General features: G+C 41.6%; 1 protein-coding gene across 1 annotated transcript in view; it reads right to left on the bottom strand.

The window, feature by feature from the left end:
* Positions 1–3,556: 3,556 nt before the first annotated feature.
* The window catches only part of LRCH1 (leucine rich repeats and calponin homology domain containing 1), a 191,563-nt gene continuing 173,349 nt past the window's right edge, over positions 3,557–21,770 (bottom strand). The window contains exon 19 of the mRNA XM_046664360.1: positions 3,557–6,082. Coding sequence (XP_046520316.1) covers positions 5,972–6,082 — 111 coding nt within the window. The 3' untranslated portion in view covers positions 3,557–5,971. The remainder of the gene's footprint in view (positions 6,083–21,770) is intronic.

Below are 21,770 nucleotides of genomic sequence, written 5' to 3'. Positions count from 1 at the left end.
TGTGACCAACCTGAGACACTGTAAGTAAATATTCTTCATCTTGGGCTTTCCCAGACCACACTTGTAGTAGAAAGTCAAATCATAAATCTGTGGAAGATGAGACCTGTAGCGACAAAATCACAGAAGATAATGTTTTCCTATCTACCCTCGGCCAAGGATGACTAGTTTCCTTGTCATCTCCTTTGCAGACAGGCTGATTTTTCCCTCTATCCTCCCAATGAAGATACAGCCCTTTACAGATCCTGGCTTTGGGCAGAGATTTCAGATCCAACTCAGGACCCACCTTGAATATGTCCATGTACTTGTCTCCATCACAGGGAGCTCATTAATACACCATCTTGTGGTCAAGAAGGTGGATGAATGCTCCCAGTACAGCCATGGCTTCACTTTCGTCTTATCTTTCTGGTCTCCAGCTCCTTCTCAGAGATCCTGGGGATTTCCTTATTTTCTTATGATACCCAAAGCATTTAAATGTATATGTCTATTTTTTTAAGCATTTCTAGGCATGTCATTGAGGGAGGGTTTCCGGGGATGTAAATACTTCAGTTCCCTCTAGGGAGTCTGGCTGGGATAATTCTGAGGTGTGAGATGTTCTATACCATTTCCCAGAGTTTCCTCCAGGATTGAGCTTCAGTCTTTCACTGTGGAGCTGGTTTAAGAATGCACCCCCTGTTGGCCACCTCCTCTTTCCAGCGGCACCTCCCAATCTCCCTGCGAGCTCCCTGTGCCCACCAAAGACCTAAGGGCCTTTATCCTTATTTCAGGCCTTTCTCCTTCTTTTCCATATTGCCCACCTAATACCACATGATTCTAGGAACTGGAACAAGCTTCTAGGTGCTTCTAGAGGAGGCTTCTAACACATCCTGTTAAGTGCCTGTCCAGTGAACTCCACTTTTTCTTTCAGCAAACAATACTATCCTGGGAAAAATGCACATACTCTAACATTAGCAAGGGAAAAAAAGCCAGTATATAAAGTTGTACTATGTAAAAATACATAGGAATGTCTCAAAGAAAATATTTCCAAAGTTTAACAGTTCCCAAGTAGGTAGGATTACAGGTGATCTTCCCCAACCTGTTTATAGTTTTCGAAGTTTTTGTGATGAACCTGTATCGCTTTGATAGACAGAGAGAGAAATTCCACAATTAAAAAAAAAAAAGCAGTATTTTATTAAATTGGGAGAGAGAAATGGCAAGGAATCTGGAGGCTTTTCCCCAGACCTCATGTCAAGTGAGGCATTATTCCTTGCCACTGTGTCTGTTTTGTAATCTCTTTTTTTCTTCTCTCGTTGCACTGGCCTTCATCTGACTTAGCTGGCGTTTCAACTAGTCCCCATATGCTCAGCTTATTGGGTTCTATCACACCAATATGCTTTCTTTCGTAACTCTAAACATCCTAACTGTTGTCGAGGACATTTTTCTTTAACTCTAGAAACTTCAGTTGGGTCAGCTCTGCTGGGAAGCCCATTGGTACAGTGAAAAGGACACAGGCCTGACATAGCTGAACTTGACTGCCTCCCTCTCTGTTACCTGCTGTGACCTTGGACAAGTTACTTGAATACTCTGCATCTCAGCTTCTCTTTATTAGTTTGCACTCTTAGAAGCGATAAGAAGCCCAGCTCGAATTGATGTGATGCAAATCATAGCCTCTTGGAAGTCCTCAGGGAAGGTTTGACTACACAGCTTCAGAAATACAGAGTTCTTTTACTACTGGCCCCAGAATGCAAACACCAGGGTTTGCTTTGCTGTCTCTTGTCCCTACTTCTTTCTGCATGTCAGGTTTATCTTCTACATCTTTTCCAAGTTTTACATCTTTCATCTTCAGTTACCTGGGAAAGAATCAAGATCCTGGGGAAGAGACTTATTGGTCGATTGTGAATAAAGTGGCTGCTTCTGAACCAATAGACAATAGCCAGGTGTGCAGCATCAGGTAAGAACCACAAAAATCTCATGGTATATGAGGCAGGGTTAGTTCCTAGATGCATGTGGTATTAGGTGGGCAACCCTGTAAGTGCCCACTCCAAGTCCCTTCCTGATAGCATTTTGGTAAGAATTTTTGAGAAAATGTGTGTAAAGTTCATTGATTCTTCTAACTGGCATCTCTTCAGTGCCTACTACATGATAAGCACTGTCCTAGGCAATGGAGAATCAACAGAGAACAAAATCGAACAAGCAGCCTTATTTTAACGGAACTTATAGTTCAGAAAAAACACTTGACCCACAGTAGCCACTCAGTAAAGACTGACCATTCAGGTGGTCCATTAGTGTGTGCATGTGGGGAGTAAGATAGTGGTTTAGAGTGGAACCCGGCTATACACACATGTCCCATGCTCAGGGAGTACCAGTTCCAAAGATAACTCCCTGAGTTCATACGACCCAGACCAGTCTCCATGGACCTGATCTCTGCCAGCTGACCTCCTTGTGTGGAAGACAGGAAGATTAGATAAACAGCCCCCTGGGGTCGTTGCTGCCTGGATCTCTCAGCCTCATCCAGGAAGAACTAGAAAGCCCCAGATGCAGCTGTTGGCCAGAACTCAGTCCCTGGGACAATCTCCAGCTGTGGCCAGTGCCACATGGCTGAACTGCATGGATGAGCATCCCCTGCGGGGCTCCCCCCAGTGCTCCTGCTCCTGCTGCCATCCCTCCCCCCTTTGCCCTCCACATGTTCCCACTTTCTACAGCCAACATGCAATGCTAAGTGTCTGTGAAGTGCTGGATTTCTGTTATGTGCACAAGGCTAAGATGACTAAGATTTTGGAGCTGGGCACAGCAGCAGCATTCCCAATTAGAACATATGGGCCACGCAGGGCTTCTTGACTCGGCAGTCACAAATCTTAAATGAAGGGCTGTGACACTGTCCCTGTAGTCCCTGCTCGGGCTATAGGACTCCGGGGCTTGTGTGCTGTGTGTGCAGGTTGGGGAAAGAAGACAGGAACAGTCCGTGACTATTTTCACTTGAATTCCTCAAGGCAGCTACTCATCTACCAGAAGGAGGCTGGACCTGGGGGGAAAGCGATAACACTGGTCTGGCTCTATCGGAGGGAGGCGTAATCAAGGCAGCCACTTCAGTCTCTGAATGTCAGATTCCACAGGAGGCAGTTGCGGAGAGAGGACCAGACCCTGCGGTTTCACAACATACCCTCAGCCCTTAAGGCTTCCTCAGAGACGCTCTGGAGCCACCATTCAAGGGATAGGTGGGGGATCCCGAGTCTACACCTCTGCCCCTCCCCCCTCCCCACCATAGCAACTCTGCCTTTAACTGCTCTATGTTCTGTGGGTCCAGGTAAGATTTAGTTTGGAAAAAAAATTGTCCTGAGGTATGAATATATATATATATATATATTTCATTTCCCTAATTTTATGTATATATTCATTCTCCTGATTTTACACACACATATATACATCCATACATATTTTAGGTATAGACATATGTATACACACACACATATATATTTACACTAGATGATTGCTACAATCTGTTTCAGCAACGACACCTATAGTTTCTTTTGTGACCACAGTCAAACTTTGCACCAGATAGGTTAAGTCAATCAGAAGAAGGTTTGTACAAATTCCAAGTTTTAATGGCTGTTAAATAATAAAAGGAAGGATATTTGCACTATGTACATTCTGTCCACTTATGGTACTGTCAGCTGGGCATGCATGTTTTATTGCACATATAAACAGTGTACAAGGATCTGGAAGACGTCTTAGCCATACAAGGACTGCATTTAAAAGGAAAAAAGCCATTTTACAAAATATTGAAGCCATTTGTATTATACAGCCAACTTCAAGAAAATACTGAAAATTAATATCAAAAGAAATATTTTAATTTTGAAAAAAATCTCTCAAAACAAGGATTACAGAGCTTCATGTTGACATATATACATGTAAAAAAATAGTTCAGGACCCTGCATTCTGAATGCCCATCAAGGGGCAGCAATCGAAATTCCTATCTCTATAGTCAGCCTTTGAATGTTGCTTACATGGAATACGCTCTTTGTTCAAAATGTCTTTCTTCTTTACACCATTACGCGATTTGACCAAACAGGCATTTATGCAGTACAGGAAAATATTAAAATATATTTTAAGTTAGGTTAAAGTGCACAGTACATTTGATAGAAAATAGCTGCTAGCTGCCAATCCAAATGACCATTTTCAGTCACCCCTCCCTCTTGCCTAGAGCTGGGGGCAGCGTTGGCATTGGCTGGTGTTAGTCTGTGTTCAATGTACACCGTCCTCCTGGTGTCTTTTCTTTTGTGTCTACCTTTATATTTGTCTGACAAATTGTGGCTGCTGCTCTCTAAAACTTATAATGGCTTTTCACAGAGGTGAGGATGCAGTCAGCATCCACAAGACTTTGAAAGATGAGTGACGGGGAGATCTGTAGGGCCAATGCACACGCGTGCACCTGCCTAAAACAGGCTGTTGTGTCTGTGAAGCCTACGTGAATCTCTCAGACCCACACGGCTCCCTTTCCTTCGCTGGCTATTCTCTAGTCATTCTTTTGTTTGAACTTGCTCCTTCCTAGGCCACTCAGCCTCACAAGGGTCACTTACTTAACCTTCTCCTGAGCCCGCCTTGGTGAGGCATGCAGCTGCCCCACCAATTTACAGACTCACTTCTGCGGTTTCACACCAGAGACCATGAATCGTGCAGTGTTTTATGGACTACTCTGAAAGCCACCAAGTAAGTTACAATAAAATGATCATGTCTGCATCTCAGAATCATTTCCTCTTCTAAGTGGCAGTTGAAGAAAGTGCTGGTTTCCTGATCCAGGTCCTACATGCCTTAAGTAATTCTTGATCACTCTCAGTTGAAGCTGCCCTTAAAAAACTTTTTGGTTAAACAATAAACTTTTTATCATCTCCACTTTCCTATACCATTTCCTTATTATCTACCTTTGGTGCTAGACTTTCTTTAATTACCCAAGTCACAGTGCAAAATTATACTTCAAGACACTTCAAGACACATGATGCTAACACTTATTACTTCTTCGTGTTAAAATGTGAATGTTTTGTGCATAGCAAAATAAGTATGAATCCAAAAAAATACTTGTTCACATTTGATCTTCAAGTTTAATATGTCTTTTTTTTTTTCCATCACAGCTATTTACAAGTAACTTTGGGGTGCTCTCTTGATTTCAGTCAGTTCATTATATCAGAGGACAACAGGGCTGATGGAATGTAGGAAACCGGATGGAATGCAGAAATATAAATAAGACCAATGTCTCATAAACCAAAGTGTAAATAATGCCTCCCCAGAAAACAGTTCCTGTCACAGAAGCACCTGTTTTTTGTTTAATTTTTTTTCTGAGTCATGTACACCAGAAAACATGATTACTGAGACCTAGAACTACTTGCACACCAAAGAGGATAGAAAATAACTCAATATTTATAATATTAAAATAAAGTGTTTAACCACAAAAAAGCAGTAATAAAATAGTTTCCTAATTTACAATTTGCATCCAAAGGATGAATAACAACTCACTAATAAATAATATTTATATAAATATTTTGTATGTCGAAAATAGTTTTTTAAAAGGCAATGGTCTCAAGAAACTTCTTGAAAAATTTGGTGGTGAAAAACCTGACTGAGTCCCCCTCCCCCCACTAAATACACAATGAGTCTGGTTTTAATAAAACAAATGCATCTTGCTGTAAAATGGTTGTGCTTGGTGTTTGGTAATGGCAGTGGGTGAGCGTGGAAGGGATGACGGAGGTTGTACAAGGCATTGATGTGCTGTTCGGTTCTTCATGGCCAGCTCCCTCACTGGTTTTACGATAAATACCTGTCACGACTTAACGTCAGAGGTCAGTTCTGAAAGGTGGAAAATCTCTTACGTCCTTCCTTCAATTCAACTAGAGTCGGGGAACTGACAGGCAGTGAGTGGCTGGGGGGGACAGGTGCCGAGAGCAGAGTTCAGGATCTCTGATGGGAGAAGAGTCTGAGCTGACCCAAAGGAGAGGAGTTGCTTTCATGTGAACAGAGCCTTCGTTACACTTATGTCTAGTAACGCTTGAACGGTCATGCCCACTTTGACCAGGCCTTTCTCTTCAAGGATGTGATGTGGTAGGCACAGCTTGCCCTAAAAAGAAGAAGAACAAAACATTGATTTTTAGATGACCGGAATCTAATCATAAAGTCTTGCAACACCACTGACAGGAGTCAAGTAGAGCTCTGTCGTATGCCTGTCTGATCATCTCAGACGGTGCTCCCTCCCTTGCTTTCCACCCATTGCAAAGACCTTTTCTGTGTCTGCAGAGAAAAGAATGACTTTCCACAAGTGAGAGATGTTCCAAAGATCCTGAAATTTGCAAAAGATCTAAACATTTTAAAAAGTTTTACACTAAATAACTGAGCTACACAGAGTCGGTTGGAAACCACACACCAAGGACATATTAGCTTACATTATTACAAAGCAAAATTACAAATAGCCTCTCACACATTTTAAAGGAACTCAAATACTCATTTATATAGACCACACATTCTTCTACTGACCATAAACTTTGGTTTAATTCATTTTATTTCCTGTGATCTCTGGAAAGGAAGCCTGCTGTGGACTGGTATCCTTTCTTCACGGTTTATGAACAGCCTTGTAAATAAGTCATTTTAACCATAGCCTTTAATAGCCTCCCTTTTAAGACTCTTTTATAAAAGTGTCAAAGACACAAATGTCCTGCTACTTTCTCATGCTGTATTTTTGCTCTTGAGAATGTCCAGCACATACTAGTCGAGGAAAAAAGTCAATGCGAGTCACTCTCTGAGGGCAGCACCTTGCACACTCAACCCAACAGTTACACAAGAACATGATGAAACAATTTTACTCCTTTGTCATTTGACCCTGGTCTGATATAGGGGAATCTCCTTCCAGGGTGTGTCTCCTTGGCTGGGAAAAGACTCCCTGGCAAGCACTCCCTCTTGTCTACATGATGAGAGTGTGTTCTCCACAGCCCAACAACCGCTGTCTTTAAGGAGAGTTTAAGTGGGATCTGCTTCCAGCCCCAGGTGATGGACACAGTGTTTAAGTGAAGCTAATCAGGGCCTTTGGACAGAACTGCTTCTCTTGGTGTGACTCTTGCTTGAGGAACCAGATCTTCCTGCTGCCTCAGTGAAGGACTCTCCATAAGTTACCACAAATACAGGCATTCTTCTCTTAAAAAGATCTTTCAAGGACAAAGCATGACATTTCCAATAACCTGTTCCACTACCTCCAAATGTCAGTAGGTTCTACGTTTCCAGCATCTTGCTATCCCCTCTTCCTCCCACTTCCCTAACTTGTGGTGAATTTAGAGTGTCTCAGACTCTGATTCCAGACCTTATGAAATGGCCACGTGTCAACATAAGACAGCCCATTCTTTAAAGAGCAATTTTAACCATTATTTCAAGTGGCTGCTGTGTATCATTCTGTGCACAGAATGTCACTGCATCATCTTGTCATCAATGGTATTTTAGGGGGGCATGAAGTTTATGCTGCTTGTCAACATACTAGCCAAATGTCAACCTGAGAAAAGGATGGAAAGTTCTGTCTGGGTTGTGAGTCATGAGCCATGCACGAGGCAAGGATGGACGGTGCTTCCTCCTTGTGCCACAGCCAGGTGTCAGTGTGTATCTTCCCGACACCATCTGCCACAGGCTTGTGAAACAACCTGAATCACATTTCATTGCTAAGCTGATTCCATGCGGGCAGGGACATGTTTTCCTCATTTTTAGGGCTCCTGCAGCACCCAAGTCCATATCCAGCTTGGTAGGAAATTATAAATGACTACTAATTACGCTTAAGCTCCTGGTACAAGACATTACTTAGGGGAAAAATAAATCTTCACTTTATACCATATACTAAAATCAGTTCGAAATGAAGTAAAGAGTTAAATGTTAAAAAAGCCCAAAACACCCTTCCCAATAAAATATAGATGAATATTTAATATTTTCTCTGATAAATGGATGGGGAAGGATTTTCTAAGCTAAAAAAAGATTAAAAAATCACAAAGGAAAAAATAAAATCAATTGATTGCCTAAAAGTTTAAAGCTTCCATGTGTCAAAAAACCCCAAATTAATTAAAAGATAAACAACAAACTGAAAAAAAGTATTTGCATCAAATTACAAAGGGTTTTATATGACACATAAGCCCAACAAATCAGTGAGAAAAACACTGAGATGCCAATCGAACACTGGGCGAGGATCTTGAATGGAAATTTAGCAAGGGATTTGCCTGAGGCATTTTGAACAAGACATTTTGCTTTTCGATCTCAGTGTTTACTTAGGTTTAGTCCCAAATGTTCCCGAATTCTGGTACTAATATTTGCACAGAGCCTAAACGCTGTGTACAACATGGTTTTTATGGGGCTAGGTGACCCATCCTGAGTCCTGCTTGAGAGGCAACATGTTTTCATTAGTGACAGCCCCAGTCCCATTGACGAGTGGTGGCTCAGTGGTCTGCAGAACTGAGGTTCCAAGCTAGTCATGGTCAGGAAGGGCTGCAGCTCCAGAAAGACAGGGATGGGAAGGTAATGAGGCCTCAGCCTTCTTCTAACAGGATGTTTGGAGATGTCACACACTGAATTAGCTTAAGGTCATCCTTTCTCCCAGGCATCTCACCTTCCTGGTCTCCTCATTCCTAAACCAGGTGCAGAGTCCAAGATTCTCCCTTCCGCCCTTACAGCTGGTGATGAGGAGTAAACAGAAGACATGAAAAGGTACCCTTTCAACCTTTCTGCCTTTATCTTTTTTTCAGACCCCCCAAGAAGCCCAGTCGTGCCTCCAGATTACTTTTGATGAGGTTGGAGGTACCTAAGAAGACTAGCCTAAGATAATAAAAATCTTAAAAAAACATGGCAGTTCTGGTTATTCCATCACAGGACTGGGATGCAGACTGATAGGAATTACGACTTGAGGCGCTGGTGAACAGGATGAGCAAGGAGAGCCTGCCAGAAATGAGGAGGGGTATTGTGGATGGCCAGAAGGCCACTGCCTATCACACTAGTCCTGTCACTGCATATCCCACAGCAGAGGGAAGCCCTGAAATGAGCTAGAAGTTGGGATGGGGAAGGAACTGCTATAGATTTATAGCTGGATGAGAAATGACAGAGAAGGGCCCCCTACCTTGTATATAAAGGATTAAAGCAGAGATGGCTGTACATTTACACTGACTTCAAATGCATTTAAATTTCATTGTTAGAGGATCTTAGTGGCTTTCACTGAGAATGTGGCAGCAGACTATTCTAGTACACCCATGAGCCCCTTTTAGTCGTGTTTCTTTTTAAGGCACAGAGCAGGGTCTGTCTACAAAGTAGTATCTTGCATAAAAATAATGCTTCTGATTCCCTCTGGAGAACTCATGCTTTGCATTGCTTCTCTGATGGTGGAATCAATGATTTCCTCATATCCCCTCACCCTCTCCTCTTCTGAGCCACACCAAACAAGGCTGGAAAAGGCAGGCAAGCCATAAAGACTAAATCTTAACCCTGAAAGACTTCTGAGGCCCTCCCACATGCCTGGCACCAATGCTACAGATTTCTGTTGCTTATTTCATCATGACAACCTTGCCATGGAGATATAATATCTCTATTTTACAGATGAGAAAACTGAGATGTAGAGAGTTTAAGTAACTTTGCTAACTTCACACAGCTGGTAAGTACTGGAACCAGGATTTGAACACGTGTCATCTTAGACCTGGGCTCCTTCCACATTATGCTGCTTTCCATAAAGTCCTTGATCTACGAGCAGGTCTGTTTCCTCTGTGCCCAGCAGACAGGAAGAGGCCCCTGGACCCTCGGAGTCCTATCCAGGTAAGTCCCATCAAATTCAACGTCAGGTGGAGATCAGAGAACCCTCAACTTGGTGAAAGGTGTTAGCTCTGCCACTCAGCTCATTTGGCTTCTCTGTGTAGCGAGGGACAGACATCTTGTTTTGGCAGAAAACGCCTCGCGGCAGTGGCAGATCACCACCACTGCCTGCCTCTCCTCTTTCTATAGTTTCTTATGCTCCCAAACAGTCACAGGCTTACTTCCAGGCCAGCTGCTGAACAAAAGGAAGTCCCTCAGGTCAGCACATTTCATTTTGTTCGGTCTGTTTCTAAAATGTCAAGTCCTGGCACTAAACTGATCTGCCACTAAACAAACTGTCTGCATTATTTTAATCTCAGAGAGCTTCAAGTTCTTGCTCTGCCAGCTGGGCACTCACCTTCCTGGTCTCCTCATTCCTAAACCAGGTGCAGAGTCCAAGATTCTCCCTTCCGCCCTTACAGCTGGTGATGAGGAGTAAACAGAAGACATGAAAAGGTACCCTTTCAACCTTTCTGCCTTTATCTTTTTTTCAGACCCCCCAAGAAGCCCAGTCGTGCCTCCAGATTACTTTTGATGAGGTTGGAGGTACCTAAGCAGCATAATGTGGAAGGAGCCCAGGTCTAAGATGACACGTGTTCAAATCCTGGTTCCAGTACTTACCAGCTGTGTGAAGTTAGCAAAGTTACTACTTTGCTACCAGTGTAACATGGAGACCATGTCAAACTCCTACAGACCAGGAGGATTTCTTGTCACTCTTCATTTGATGCTCTGCTTTCCAGCCATGTTACCTTCCAGTCCTTCTTCTCTCGAGAACACTTCGTTCTCCACACACATCTACCCCTTCTTTCACCTCCCTAACCCCTGCCCCCTTCATCTGCCCCTTCCCACGCATCTCTTAGGTCTATGTATAAACATCACGTTCCAGGAAGGCTTCTCAGACCATCCGCTCCCCATAGGGTCAGGTCTTCGGTCCATGTATTTTAAAGAATCTTGTTTCCGATCAGCTACAGGTCCTTATCACACTGAATTCCTCTCTTTTTGTCCACTAGATCCACTAGATCAGGAATCCAAAAACTACAGCCTGCAGGTCAATCCAGCCCAAAGCCCGTTTTTGTAAAAGCTCTGTTGGAACACAGCCACATCCATTCATTTACAAATCGCCTATGGCTGCTTTCACACTACAACAGCAGAGTCGAACAGTCATAACAGACACTGTATGGCCCACAAAGCCTAAAATGTTTACTATCTGGCACTTTACAGGAAAAGTTTGCCAACTCCTGGTCTAGAAGGCAAATTTTTGAAGACACGATTACATCTCATGGTCACCTTTTTCTCCCCAAGGCCTACCACGGGGCCTCGCACAACGAGTGCTCATTCCATATTTGAGGAATGAATGAATGAACCCAAGTGTAAACAAAAACAGTGAAAAGCCAAGGAACTAGAGCCTGACAGTCTTAAAGAAGGAAAAAAGGGCACATTCTATGTACCTAACTGATTATTTATCAAGAACTAATTTCAAAATCTGAAGCCTAATTTTAACAACTTAATCTCCTGAAATAAAATCACATTAAGATATTTTTCACCTAATTCAAAATCACTTCAGGCTCCTGAAATTTTAATCCATTGTTTGTTACTTTTACCATGTAGTTGAAACATCCTTTGTCCTTATGACTTCTTGCCCTTATGACAGGGACCAGCACGGATTTTAGAGAGAGGACTCTAGCCACCCTGCACTAAATTTAATTTCTTACTCACAAGTAAATGGCATCAAGAGATCAAGTCCCTTTCTTTCTCTACTCTCATTGATGAAATTCCTACTCAGCTGTCTTACTTTTGAATTCTGAGGAGCCCCTTTCCACCCTTTCGTAAGTGTATCTCCCCAAGGATGGCGAGCTGCCTAGGATCCACAAATCCGTAAATAGAAAGAACTAATAGATAATACTTAGTTGTCATATATTTTGGAAATCCTGACATTGAGTGGAAAGTTGCCACCAACTGGAAGAACCAGAGAAAGGAGAACTTTCTATTTCAAATGGACTTTTCGATTTTAAAAAGAAAATGTAAATAAAGACGTAGTTCTTCTTATCAGATATTGGAAGGAAGTACTGAAAAGGGGGGTTTTCTTGTGAGAGGAAGGAGATTTAGAATGCACGTATAAATCACACAACTAAATTCCTGACCACCTTTCAGACGACAACCACGTCCACCAGGGGTCCCTGGTCTCACTGGAACAGCAGGCGTCGCACTGGCATGTGAGTTGGTGCGTGGGGACCTTAGGGAAGAACCGGGGAGAGGCTTAATATTCTGAGTAGAAACCAACAGTTTGATAACGGGCAAGAAGGTTCATTCAAAGTTTTGCCTCAGGGTCTGCATTAATTGTGTTCTGCTAGTTACCATACTACCTGATGAAAAAATCCCATCCAACAGATCCCAAGAGGAGCAGCACATTAGGGCACAGAGACATTAATGACACGAGAAATGAAAGTGCATCCAAAGAATCCTTCGGTGCCAGAGTTGAAACACGAAAGTCGCTAGAGAACAATGACAAGTCAACACTGAAAATTAAATCTGATCTCATATAATTGTTCTACACAGTTTTTATTGATAGAATTTTCTTTCAAGTGGCCACCCAGTAAGTCATCTCTCTTCTTCCCCATTGCCCCCCATAAAGAAGAAAATAAAACAAACAGTGGTGACCATTAAAGAGAAGCCTCAATGCACCACAGAACTGAAGGGAAATGCTGAGCACTGCTGTGAGTACACACAAATCAACGTATTCATGGCCCAATAAAAACTTGGACTAATCACCCAAAATGTGTTTATTAAGCAATTTATGGCTCAGGGTGCTCATATGACATTGTACAAAGGGATTTTATTGTGTTACAGATCGAGGAGTACAAGATAGCACCAAAGGCAATCAGTACATCTGTGGGTTATTTATACACAATTGAGGTTAACTAGCTAACTTCCATATACCCTGCATTTCACCAATCAACACAAAATCAGGAGGAAAAAGCTCAGTTAACTCAAGATATTATCACATAAAGAATGTTTCCTGTTTTAGAATCTGATCTGATTCAGCAACAAAGAATCTTTATAAATATACTCTTCTAACTATGTGGGTTTTCCATATTGTCAAGTCCCCTGGATTCATGGAATTGTTCAGAAAAATAAAATTATCTTCGTAGTAGCCATCTGTGAAGACTGTCTGCATCTCAGTAAACTAGACATGTATCTTGAGGAAGTTAACTCCATCATCTCCCCAACTTAACAAACAATATCTGGCAAGTAGATGTAGATTGAAGCATAGAGACTGACTTAATCTTGGAGCAGGGCCTTCTCGTATTGGAAAAAGACATTCCAGAACCAGGAATATCTTGGCCTAGATAAGATTCTAATTTTTTTTTCTTTTAATTACAAATTGATTACATTGTTCCAAAAGCAGATACAGTTAATATATAATCCTTTAAGCTTATTTAAAAATAAAAGCGGCTTGCTAATGTTACTGGAAATCAAAGGTTACATGGAAATTTTGAGTCATTAGAGAAACTACATTCTTCCAAAATAAGAGAAATCTTACTGGCTCCTGCCATAGCAACCCAAGCACCAGGACCAAGAATGTTCCATGACTCATGGCTTTATTTGAAAATGAACACAGTCAAATCCAATACATTCTGGACCTGCAGTTATGATGTGATGCAGCAAAAAAGCAAAACAACCCATTACACTATTTAAAAATAGAAATCCCTTCTAGAAAACGTTTTTGCTAAGAGCTTCGGAGTAGACCAAACAAGGAGTAAGAAGTAAAAACACTATACGGACAGTGGCGTGCAAGTGAGTCCTCCAGGTGGCTCTCTAACAGCGATGGCCCCTTGCTCCACCAGCTCCCCAGCGCCCCTTCTGCACCCCTTCCTCTCCTGCAGCAGGGCAGAGGGCTGGCTCAGGGGGGAAATGGAGAACAACCCTCCTGGGTGCCCTTCATGGCTCCCACTGTGGGAAACAGGGAAGAATCCAATCAAGGGACCAGCAAAGCAGTCATTCTCCAGATGGTATTTTTTAACTTGGTCAATAATGGTATTATTAAAGGCTTTTACAGACCAATTTGGGCCCCAAATGCTAGTTTTCTGTCTCCTCTGCAAGGTGGCCCCTCTACAGCTCAATGCCCAGTCCTGAATTAGGATTTGACTTAAATACTGACCCAAAGAAAAGATTTCCATATGCTAAATCCCCTCTGCTCCTGTTCTGGAACCTTCCTCCACTCTACCCAGGGCAGCAAAGCTCACTGGGTAAGAGCAGAGAGGAACTGCATAGCACTGCTGCTGGCACCATGTGGATGAGGAAGCATGAGGTCTGGATACACTCTGTTGTCAATGTTTTTCAGTAAGTGAGAGAAATCATTTAATGGGAACTGCATTATATTTATAAAGTTTGTGCTTCTGGAAAATCTGATTTGTAAATGTTCAGCTTCAAAACTCAAGAGAGTAGAGATGCCAGGGATGGAAGTGTGCAAGGCAAAGGCTCAGATGGAGGAAGGACCCTGTAAGGGGTCAGGTGACAGAGCAGAGCGTCTGGAAGCGCACGCAGGCCTTACGCGGACAGAGCACTCCAGCGGTAAGTGATATAGATCAGCACTATAAAGAGAATATGGACAAGACAGAAGCTTATAAGGTCCCTGAAGTGGAGGGCAGAAGTTGGTTGTGGGGGTTTCTCCCCGAGTGCCAGCAGAGTGTCAACAGTCTTTCGAATGTGATGAAAATCCAACTGCAGGATGTCATACGGAGAGCAGAGGTCAGCCTATTCCGAGGGCAGCCATTAGAACAGAAAGAGACAGTGCATACAATTAAAAATACACAGAAGAACAGCTGGAAGAAGCACACATTTCTGGTTACTAGCAAACGGCAAGAGTAACCCCTTATTTTTAAGCAGGTATAACCCATTCCACCATCAAAGATTTTTTAATTCTTTACAAAAGAAAAGTAGCATATCTAGCGTGTTCTATGCAAACAGGACAAAGAAATCTTTCACCCAAAATCTCACTATTGAGGAATAGAACGTTCTGCAATGTATATGTCACTCTGGCATTCAAACAGTTTTAATATTCAAGTGGTATCATGTGCTCACCAATGGCATTAAAACAAGAGCTTTTCATTTGGGACTTTTAGGCGTTAACCTTACTAAAGGAAAAAATATAAACTTTAAAGTTGAATGCCCACCTTTCCTCACCATTCTCTTAATGCATTTTTTACTATGGTCTATGAAGACAATATAAAGTATTTCCCTCTGAAAGGTAATACATACACCTAATTTATCTTCCTTTTAGGGTTACCGATAAACTCTGAGGAACGACAGTTCTGATTATGTCCCTATATGTGTCAAAAATACATTAAATTTCACATTTTTGCAACTACATATAAACCAAAAGACTAGAGGAGGCTTCTCAGCCGTGTAGTTAGAATAAAGCACTCCCACATAGAGCTGTCATGTAAATTTCTTCACCCCTAAACAGGTATGGTTGGGGGGCACGGGCCTCCATGTTTTGGCTTCTTGACAGTCACATGTAAGGAGGCAGAATTCCTACTTCATCAACTAAATGCAAAAATAAGATACTCTGTCTTCTGAGCTGATGTCTGGATGCCCATCGCTGTCAGGAAGCAAATGGTTTTCTGATACACTGAATTCCTGAACTAGAAATGACCAGGGCTTAAAATTAATGGTGATTATAATTGATATGTCACTATGCAAGAAAAGTTGTGGCTTTGTTCCTAAACGGAACAAGGATTGAAAATATTTGTGACATATTGCATAAATGCAGCTTTATTTCCAAACTAGGCAAAGCATTTTAAAATATATATATAATATATATTTTATAACACACTTTGTTACAATATTGTCCTTTGTTTTAGCCTCACTGCTAAGCAGATGCAAATCACAGAGCAACTGAAAGATGATTCTAAGACTGAGGTTTTTTTCTTGCTTGTTCCCTCTGAAGGTGAGCTTGATGTCTTCAGGTGAGCAGGAATGCTACAATATCAAGTGAGTTGAATAAGATAACCATTTTAATCTCATTTTAATTTTTGAAGAGATACTCTTAACAAAAGATTTTGTTGTTGTTGTTGTTGTTGAGAAAGACTGGCCCTGAGCTAACATCTGTGCCAGTCTTCCTCTATTTTGTATGTGGGACACTGCCACAGCATGGCTTGATGAGCAGTGTATAGGTCCACACCCGAGATGCAAACCCCAGGCCACCAAAGTGGAGTGTGGCAACTTAACCACTATGCCACCAGACTGGCCCCAACAAAAGTTTTTTTAAAGATATTAATAAATCATGTTATATCTATTCAGATCATGCATCTTTTCTCAGTGGATTTGGAGGAACCAACCTACCACTGTTATTTTCCCAAGAATTACAACAGCTACTGGTAGACTGGATTTCATTGGGAGAGAGATGCTGGTCAAGGATTAACAGATTGGGAAACATCTAAGAGAAGAGGTTTCCCATTGCAATAAGAACGATTATTGCAATGTTGTGTTTAACCAGTGAAATCCAAGCCAAGCAGACGTAAGACAGAAGGCATCCGCAAACTGAAATGTGATTTTCACAAAAGTGGTATTTCCTTGTTAAAAGCAAATCATTCTATCTCCAGTCTATATTTTCCTAGAACCCTATGGAAAATGTCTGGTCTGCTCCCCAGCAACTCCATCAAAGAACTTGGGTCAGATCCTCTTTGCAGTTTTCAGTGTACTAATTTAGTACTGCACTTCTCACGTAAGTGAGCAACTTAGACCATTCTTCTCCTTCCAGAAATAATTTCATGATGCCACAGATTCTGGGCTTAATTCAGTTAAAGTGGACAGGGCCTAGATTCACAGCCCATGGTGGCTGGTTTAAATTAAATTACAATTCTAAAGAAAAAGGCATGGGTCTAAGATTGTCTGGTAGGCAAAAATCTGCATCACCGTAATGTGTGGAGCACGGGCTGCTGTGGCTTCTGAGAACTGCTCTCTCATTCTACCCCCTGTCACCAGCCCACAGCCTCACAGCAGCCCCCGGCAAGGATGCTACAGTGGGAACCAGGGCAGAAATTGCTAGGGGAAACTGGGACCTTTCTGACCCTGTGCTTTCCAAATTTGAGTCTTAATGAGAGGTACTTAGAGATTAGACTTAATTTTTTCTTAAAATCAAAATAGGGAAATACTAAAACGGAAGGAAATTTAAAGAGGCACAATTTCACCATGTGCTTACAGGACATTAGTAATTATCACAAGGCATTTGAAAAACACAGTTAATACAAGGACAGTCCCCAGAGGCAGGTGCAGATGCTGTTTCCTACCACAGTGAACAGAAATCCCAATCGCCAGAGATCACCTGATTCTCTTCGAGTCAACACAGGAGTGTGTGTCCTAAGGTTACTACTCAAGACTGGCTCAGGTTCCCCAAATATTACAGATACAAACAGAAACGCAGACAGACTTGGCAAAAGCTCTAATTTATAGGTGTTCTGAGTGTAACACAGACTAAATACTAGGAAATTTAGAATATATTTAATTTATTTAAATATAATTTTAACTTTGAAAGTCAATATGCTTACCAAGTACTTTTTTTAATCTAGAATATCATAGCATAGGAATGTTCGTCATTCTGAAAATTTAAAGCCCTGACAGGGCGTAATGTGGTGGAGAGTGGACTGAAGCATGAAAGGGTTTCCAGAGTTTTCTCCAAAGATATAAAAACTATCGCCAATTTTATGGACTTGGAGGGTAACTTTAACATCGGTAAGCTCGTTTATCTTGAAATGTAATTTAAAACTTTTTGAAGATGCTGCTTCTAAAGTGTTTATTCTCAACCATGCATATACAGAAGGCCATCAGGGGTGACTCTGCCACCAGGAGACACACAGTGGCAAAGGATTCCTACATGAATGGTAAACACCTACTACCTGTTACAGATGATGGACTGATTTTACAAGCTAGAAACTGGCTCTTTTTAATAAATTAGGAATTTAAAAATTGATGTTGTTAAAACAATAAACATATCAGTTTTCACTTCTGGTTATTCAACCTCAGAATTAACCAATATAAGTAGAAAATTAAAATTAATTCATAATAAAAATCTCAACCCCTCCAAATGTGTTTATTAGTTATAATTTAAATTCATACTAAGTCATTGATTTGGGAAAGAAAAAGAGACACAAGGCTCAAAGAGGAGAAGGAACTCCTTTCTCCTATCTCAAGATTAAAACAACAACAAAATAGTAGCTTCAATTTACAGAATGTCTTTCAATAACAAAAATTCAGATCAGTTACATATGTATAATTTCCTAAACCTTCACAACAGGTGTAAAGTAAGAAACTTATTACTATTATATTCAAATATAATATCTCACTATAAAAGACAAGAAAATGCAAATTTTACAAAAGGTACTGAAAAGAAGACTCAGTCCTAATTCCACTTACATCAACACAACTCTTGTTAGCGTCTGAATGTACCTTAGGGTTTTATTTTTAACCCCATTTGGCTGACGCAGAAGCTGAGGGATTCCAAGTGACCTGTCCTTATGGACACGGAATGAAAACCCTCCACTTCCTACAGTCCTGTAAGGATCCCAGGCCTCTGTGCTGCCCAGGGAGGCAGAAGTGGCCCTGAAAGGCCAAGGTGTCTACCACTGTCGATGGAGAAACTGTCCTTAATCCTCTTCTCTATTTTTTCTCTGGAGACAGTAATGAATATGAAGGGCTGGGCAGCAGGAAAACGACACGCATTTCCAGTCTAAGTTCCCTCCTCATCTAAGGAGGGCAAGTGTGTTAAATTAAGAACCTTGCTCCTTACAGAGGTCTGGGGCCAAGGCTACTTGTTTAAAATCGAGTAGAAAAATTTCCCTGGTAAACCAAATAAATATCTATTTTCTAATATTTTTGATGCTTCATAAATCAGAGAGTTCTCTCGACCTGAGACAATAAGAGCCCTAAAATAGCCCTAAATTTGGATCAATTTGGAAACCCCCAATAGCCAAACATGAATTCTCTACATCAAGGTCAGAAGCCAGGAATGGCCAAGCTGACTCAGAGAAGGCAAAGGAAGCCTCGGTATGTCCATAAACAGCCTCATGACCCAACACTTAACTGGACTCAGATTCTTGCATGAAACAAAAAATATATGGTGAAGAATTTGGAAGCCCACCAAGGGTAGGGCTGTCTTCAAGATCAAGTTGATGCTTGCACCAGAGGTCACAGACAACTTCAGATTCTGACCACAGGGGGCTCTGGGATGGTGCCAGCAATATCACCCAATGCTCAGATTTTCCAGGGTGCTATGCTGCATGGCTGTGTAGCTGATGAGGGGGGAAGGCAATTATGGAGCTGCAGGAGGTAACTGAGTTTTCATGGAATATTAGAGCTCAAAGAAACCTTAGGGGTCCAGTGATTTGCAAACTATGTTTAGCAATAGGACACATTTCCATCCCCCAAAGGAAATCTTAGCTGGAAAGCCAATATATGCCTCAGGCAAAAGAGAAACTGCTCTGGCTGAAGCAAGGGGGTAGGAGTGATCTGTAGCCTTTCCACCCAGCTTTCCCTCACCTCCTGTGCAGGCCATTCAAAAGAATCAAGGGCTCTGGAGAATGGGGCTTAAATCCACTGCTTACGTCCAACACCCTCAGTTTGCAAAGCAGGGAACTCAGTCCCAGAGAACCTATGCGTGTGCTGGAAAGAGGGTGGGCTCTTGATAATACAGACCTGGGTTCAAATGCCAGCTTGGCTGCTCACCAGGAAATTGTTTAACCTCTCTGGGCCTCAGTTTCCTCATCGTATGGTAATGAAACATTTATTTCCAATTCTCAACAGTGAGCGTTTGTGATGAAGCATGTGTAGGAAGTTCTCAGTAAATGGTTAACTGCTCCTAGTTTTAGGGGGTTTGCCTTGGGGCACGGAACTAGTTAACAGCACAGGTGGGGCTAATTCACCCCAAACCTCTGCGTCCCCTCCCCCTGCTCACAGACACTCTTCCCTCACTCACTCTCATGCTGATTCCCGATTATGTTCACTCAATTTGTGTCCCTTTAGTTGGGGAATTGGCCCCAAACAGAAAAACACCAAAACAAAACCAAAAAACCAAAGCACTGGAAATGGGCAGCAGGAAAGGGAAGCAACCTGTATTGAAAGAACTATCTGAAGAAACATCATCCCCCACGCCGAAAGAGAAACTTACCAGCGAGTGCCATTTCTGGTTTGTTTTTAAGGATCTTTCACTGGTATTCTCATTAGCAAACCTCTCCCTCATTCCAGAATCCCTCACAGTTGATGCTAACTAGGCCTGCTGTCACTCTAACAGAATTGCTCCAGAACCCCATCATCAACTTCTTTCCATCAGTGGCGTCTGCTGTTCCAAAGCCCGTCTATTTTCCTGGACTAAGATTCGAGGGCATGGATCCAGTCTTATCCAAACATCACAGTAACAGACAGAGGTCTAGAGTTACCCTACTTGTCTAGTACATACTCCCATCTTCTGCATAGAAACTAGGCTGCTTCCACTGTCGGCAGTTCTGAACACAGCCAGTTTGAAGAAGCCACCTTTATAGGTAAGCCACGCCAGAAGCACTCTATAAAGCACACAATAAAATGCTTCATGAACCTTACCAAACCCGAGGCAGACACCTGGCATTGTGTCCAGGGGGACTTCTAAAGAAAATATAATAAACTATAGCAATTGGAACAATTTTAAAATTGCTTCCATCCCATTGTATTACTTTACATGTAATAATCTAACTAAATCTGCTCAGCAACCAAATTCCACCCACAGGAACTTGATAAAATCATATAAGCTGCCGACCCTGACTTTGGCTTGTAGTTTCAAACGGTGATTCTATTACAAGGGGCAATAAACTTCAGCTTAGAGCACAGCTGTGACTTTTCAGGCTCTACAGGATGATTCATCATTGTCAATTAGATATTTAGCTTAAAAAAATACAGAATTCAAGATCTCCATGACTTATGAGTGTATGCAGATAAGTTATAGATGGAGAAGAAAGCAGGAAAAGTTGGCAAATTAGGAGGAATTAACTATTTTTGTTACTGGGAAATGAATGAATATTTTGTTACCCAAATATTAAGTTTGATGCACATAAGAAAATGTAATGTTATAAGGGTCTCTGTTTTTAGGTACCAGGCTTTCAAAATATCTGATTGCAAGTGGAGAATTTCCGCAACTAGATTTGTGATATAACTATCTTTTTAGTGGAAATATCAACTGTGGTGTGCCACATATACACTCAAAATATCAACCCTCTTAACTAGTGATAGAAGAGTAACTATCTAAGTGAGGGGAGTCATTTCACCCCCTCCCCCAACTTAGCAATGTGTTCCTAGATGAAAACATTTCCTCATTTCCAATAACTTATTCCCCATGCATTCTGTGAGATGAAAGCATGCTCCTCTGCGCATACAGAAAGATTTGCCAATTGCCTTCCAATTGGCAATTTCTGGTTTACCACTAGAATATTCCTTCCTTCCTTTAACATATCTCATTAAACCAGTTCAGCTGCTACCTAACCAACAGACTTTTTCTAGTAGCAATGAATTAATGTAACTCTAGTCACGAGTAAAATACCATTGGATTGCCCATCAGGATGGATACAGATGTATACACACACACACACGCGCACACACACACACACACGCACCCATACAGACACAACACAAACTTGAAAATCACCTTGGATCGTACAAATAATTTCAAAAATAGCCTATGTGATATAATTCTGACTAAGCATAGTTAAGTGGGACACGAGCAAAAGAGGTCATTTACCCCTTGTAATTCAACCTTCTCAAGAATTATAAATTGCTTACTAGTGCTAGGGGCATAATTCAGAAATCACGGGAAAATTTTCTCTGCATTTTTATGGTAATTTAATTTCCTTTTCCTCACTTTAAAAGGAAATTATAATTACCAATCTTTACTCACAATAAATGCCTAAGGGCATTTCCATTTCATTTTG

Source organism: Equus quagga, chromosome 6 (assembly GCF_021613505.1).
Source record: "Equus quagga isolate Etosha38 chromosome 6, UCLA_HA_Equagga_1.0, whole genome shotgun sequence".
In the NCBI taxonomy this organism is placed as follows: Eukaryota; Metazoa; Chordata; class Mammalia; order Perissodactyla; family Equidae; genus Equus; species Equus quagga.
This window is presented reverse-complemented; position numbering and strand designations above follow the sequence as displayed.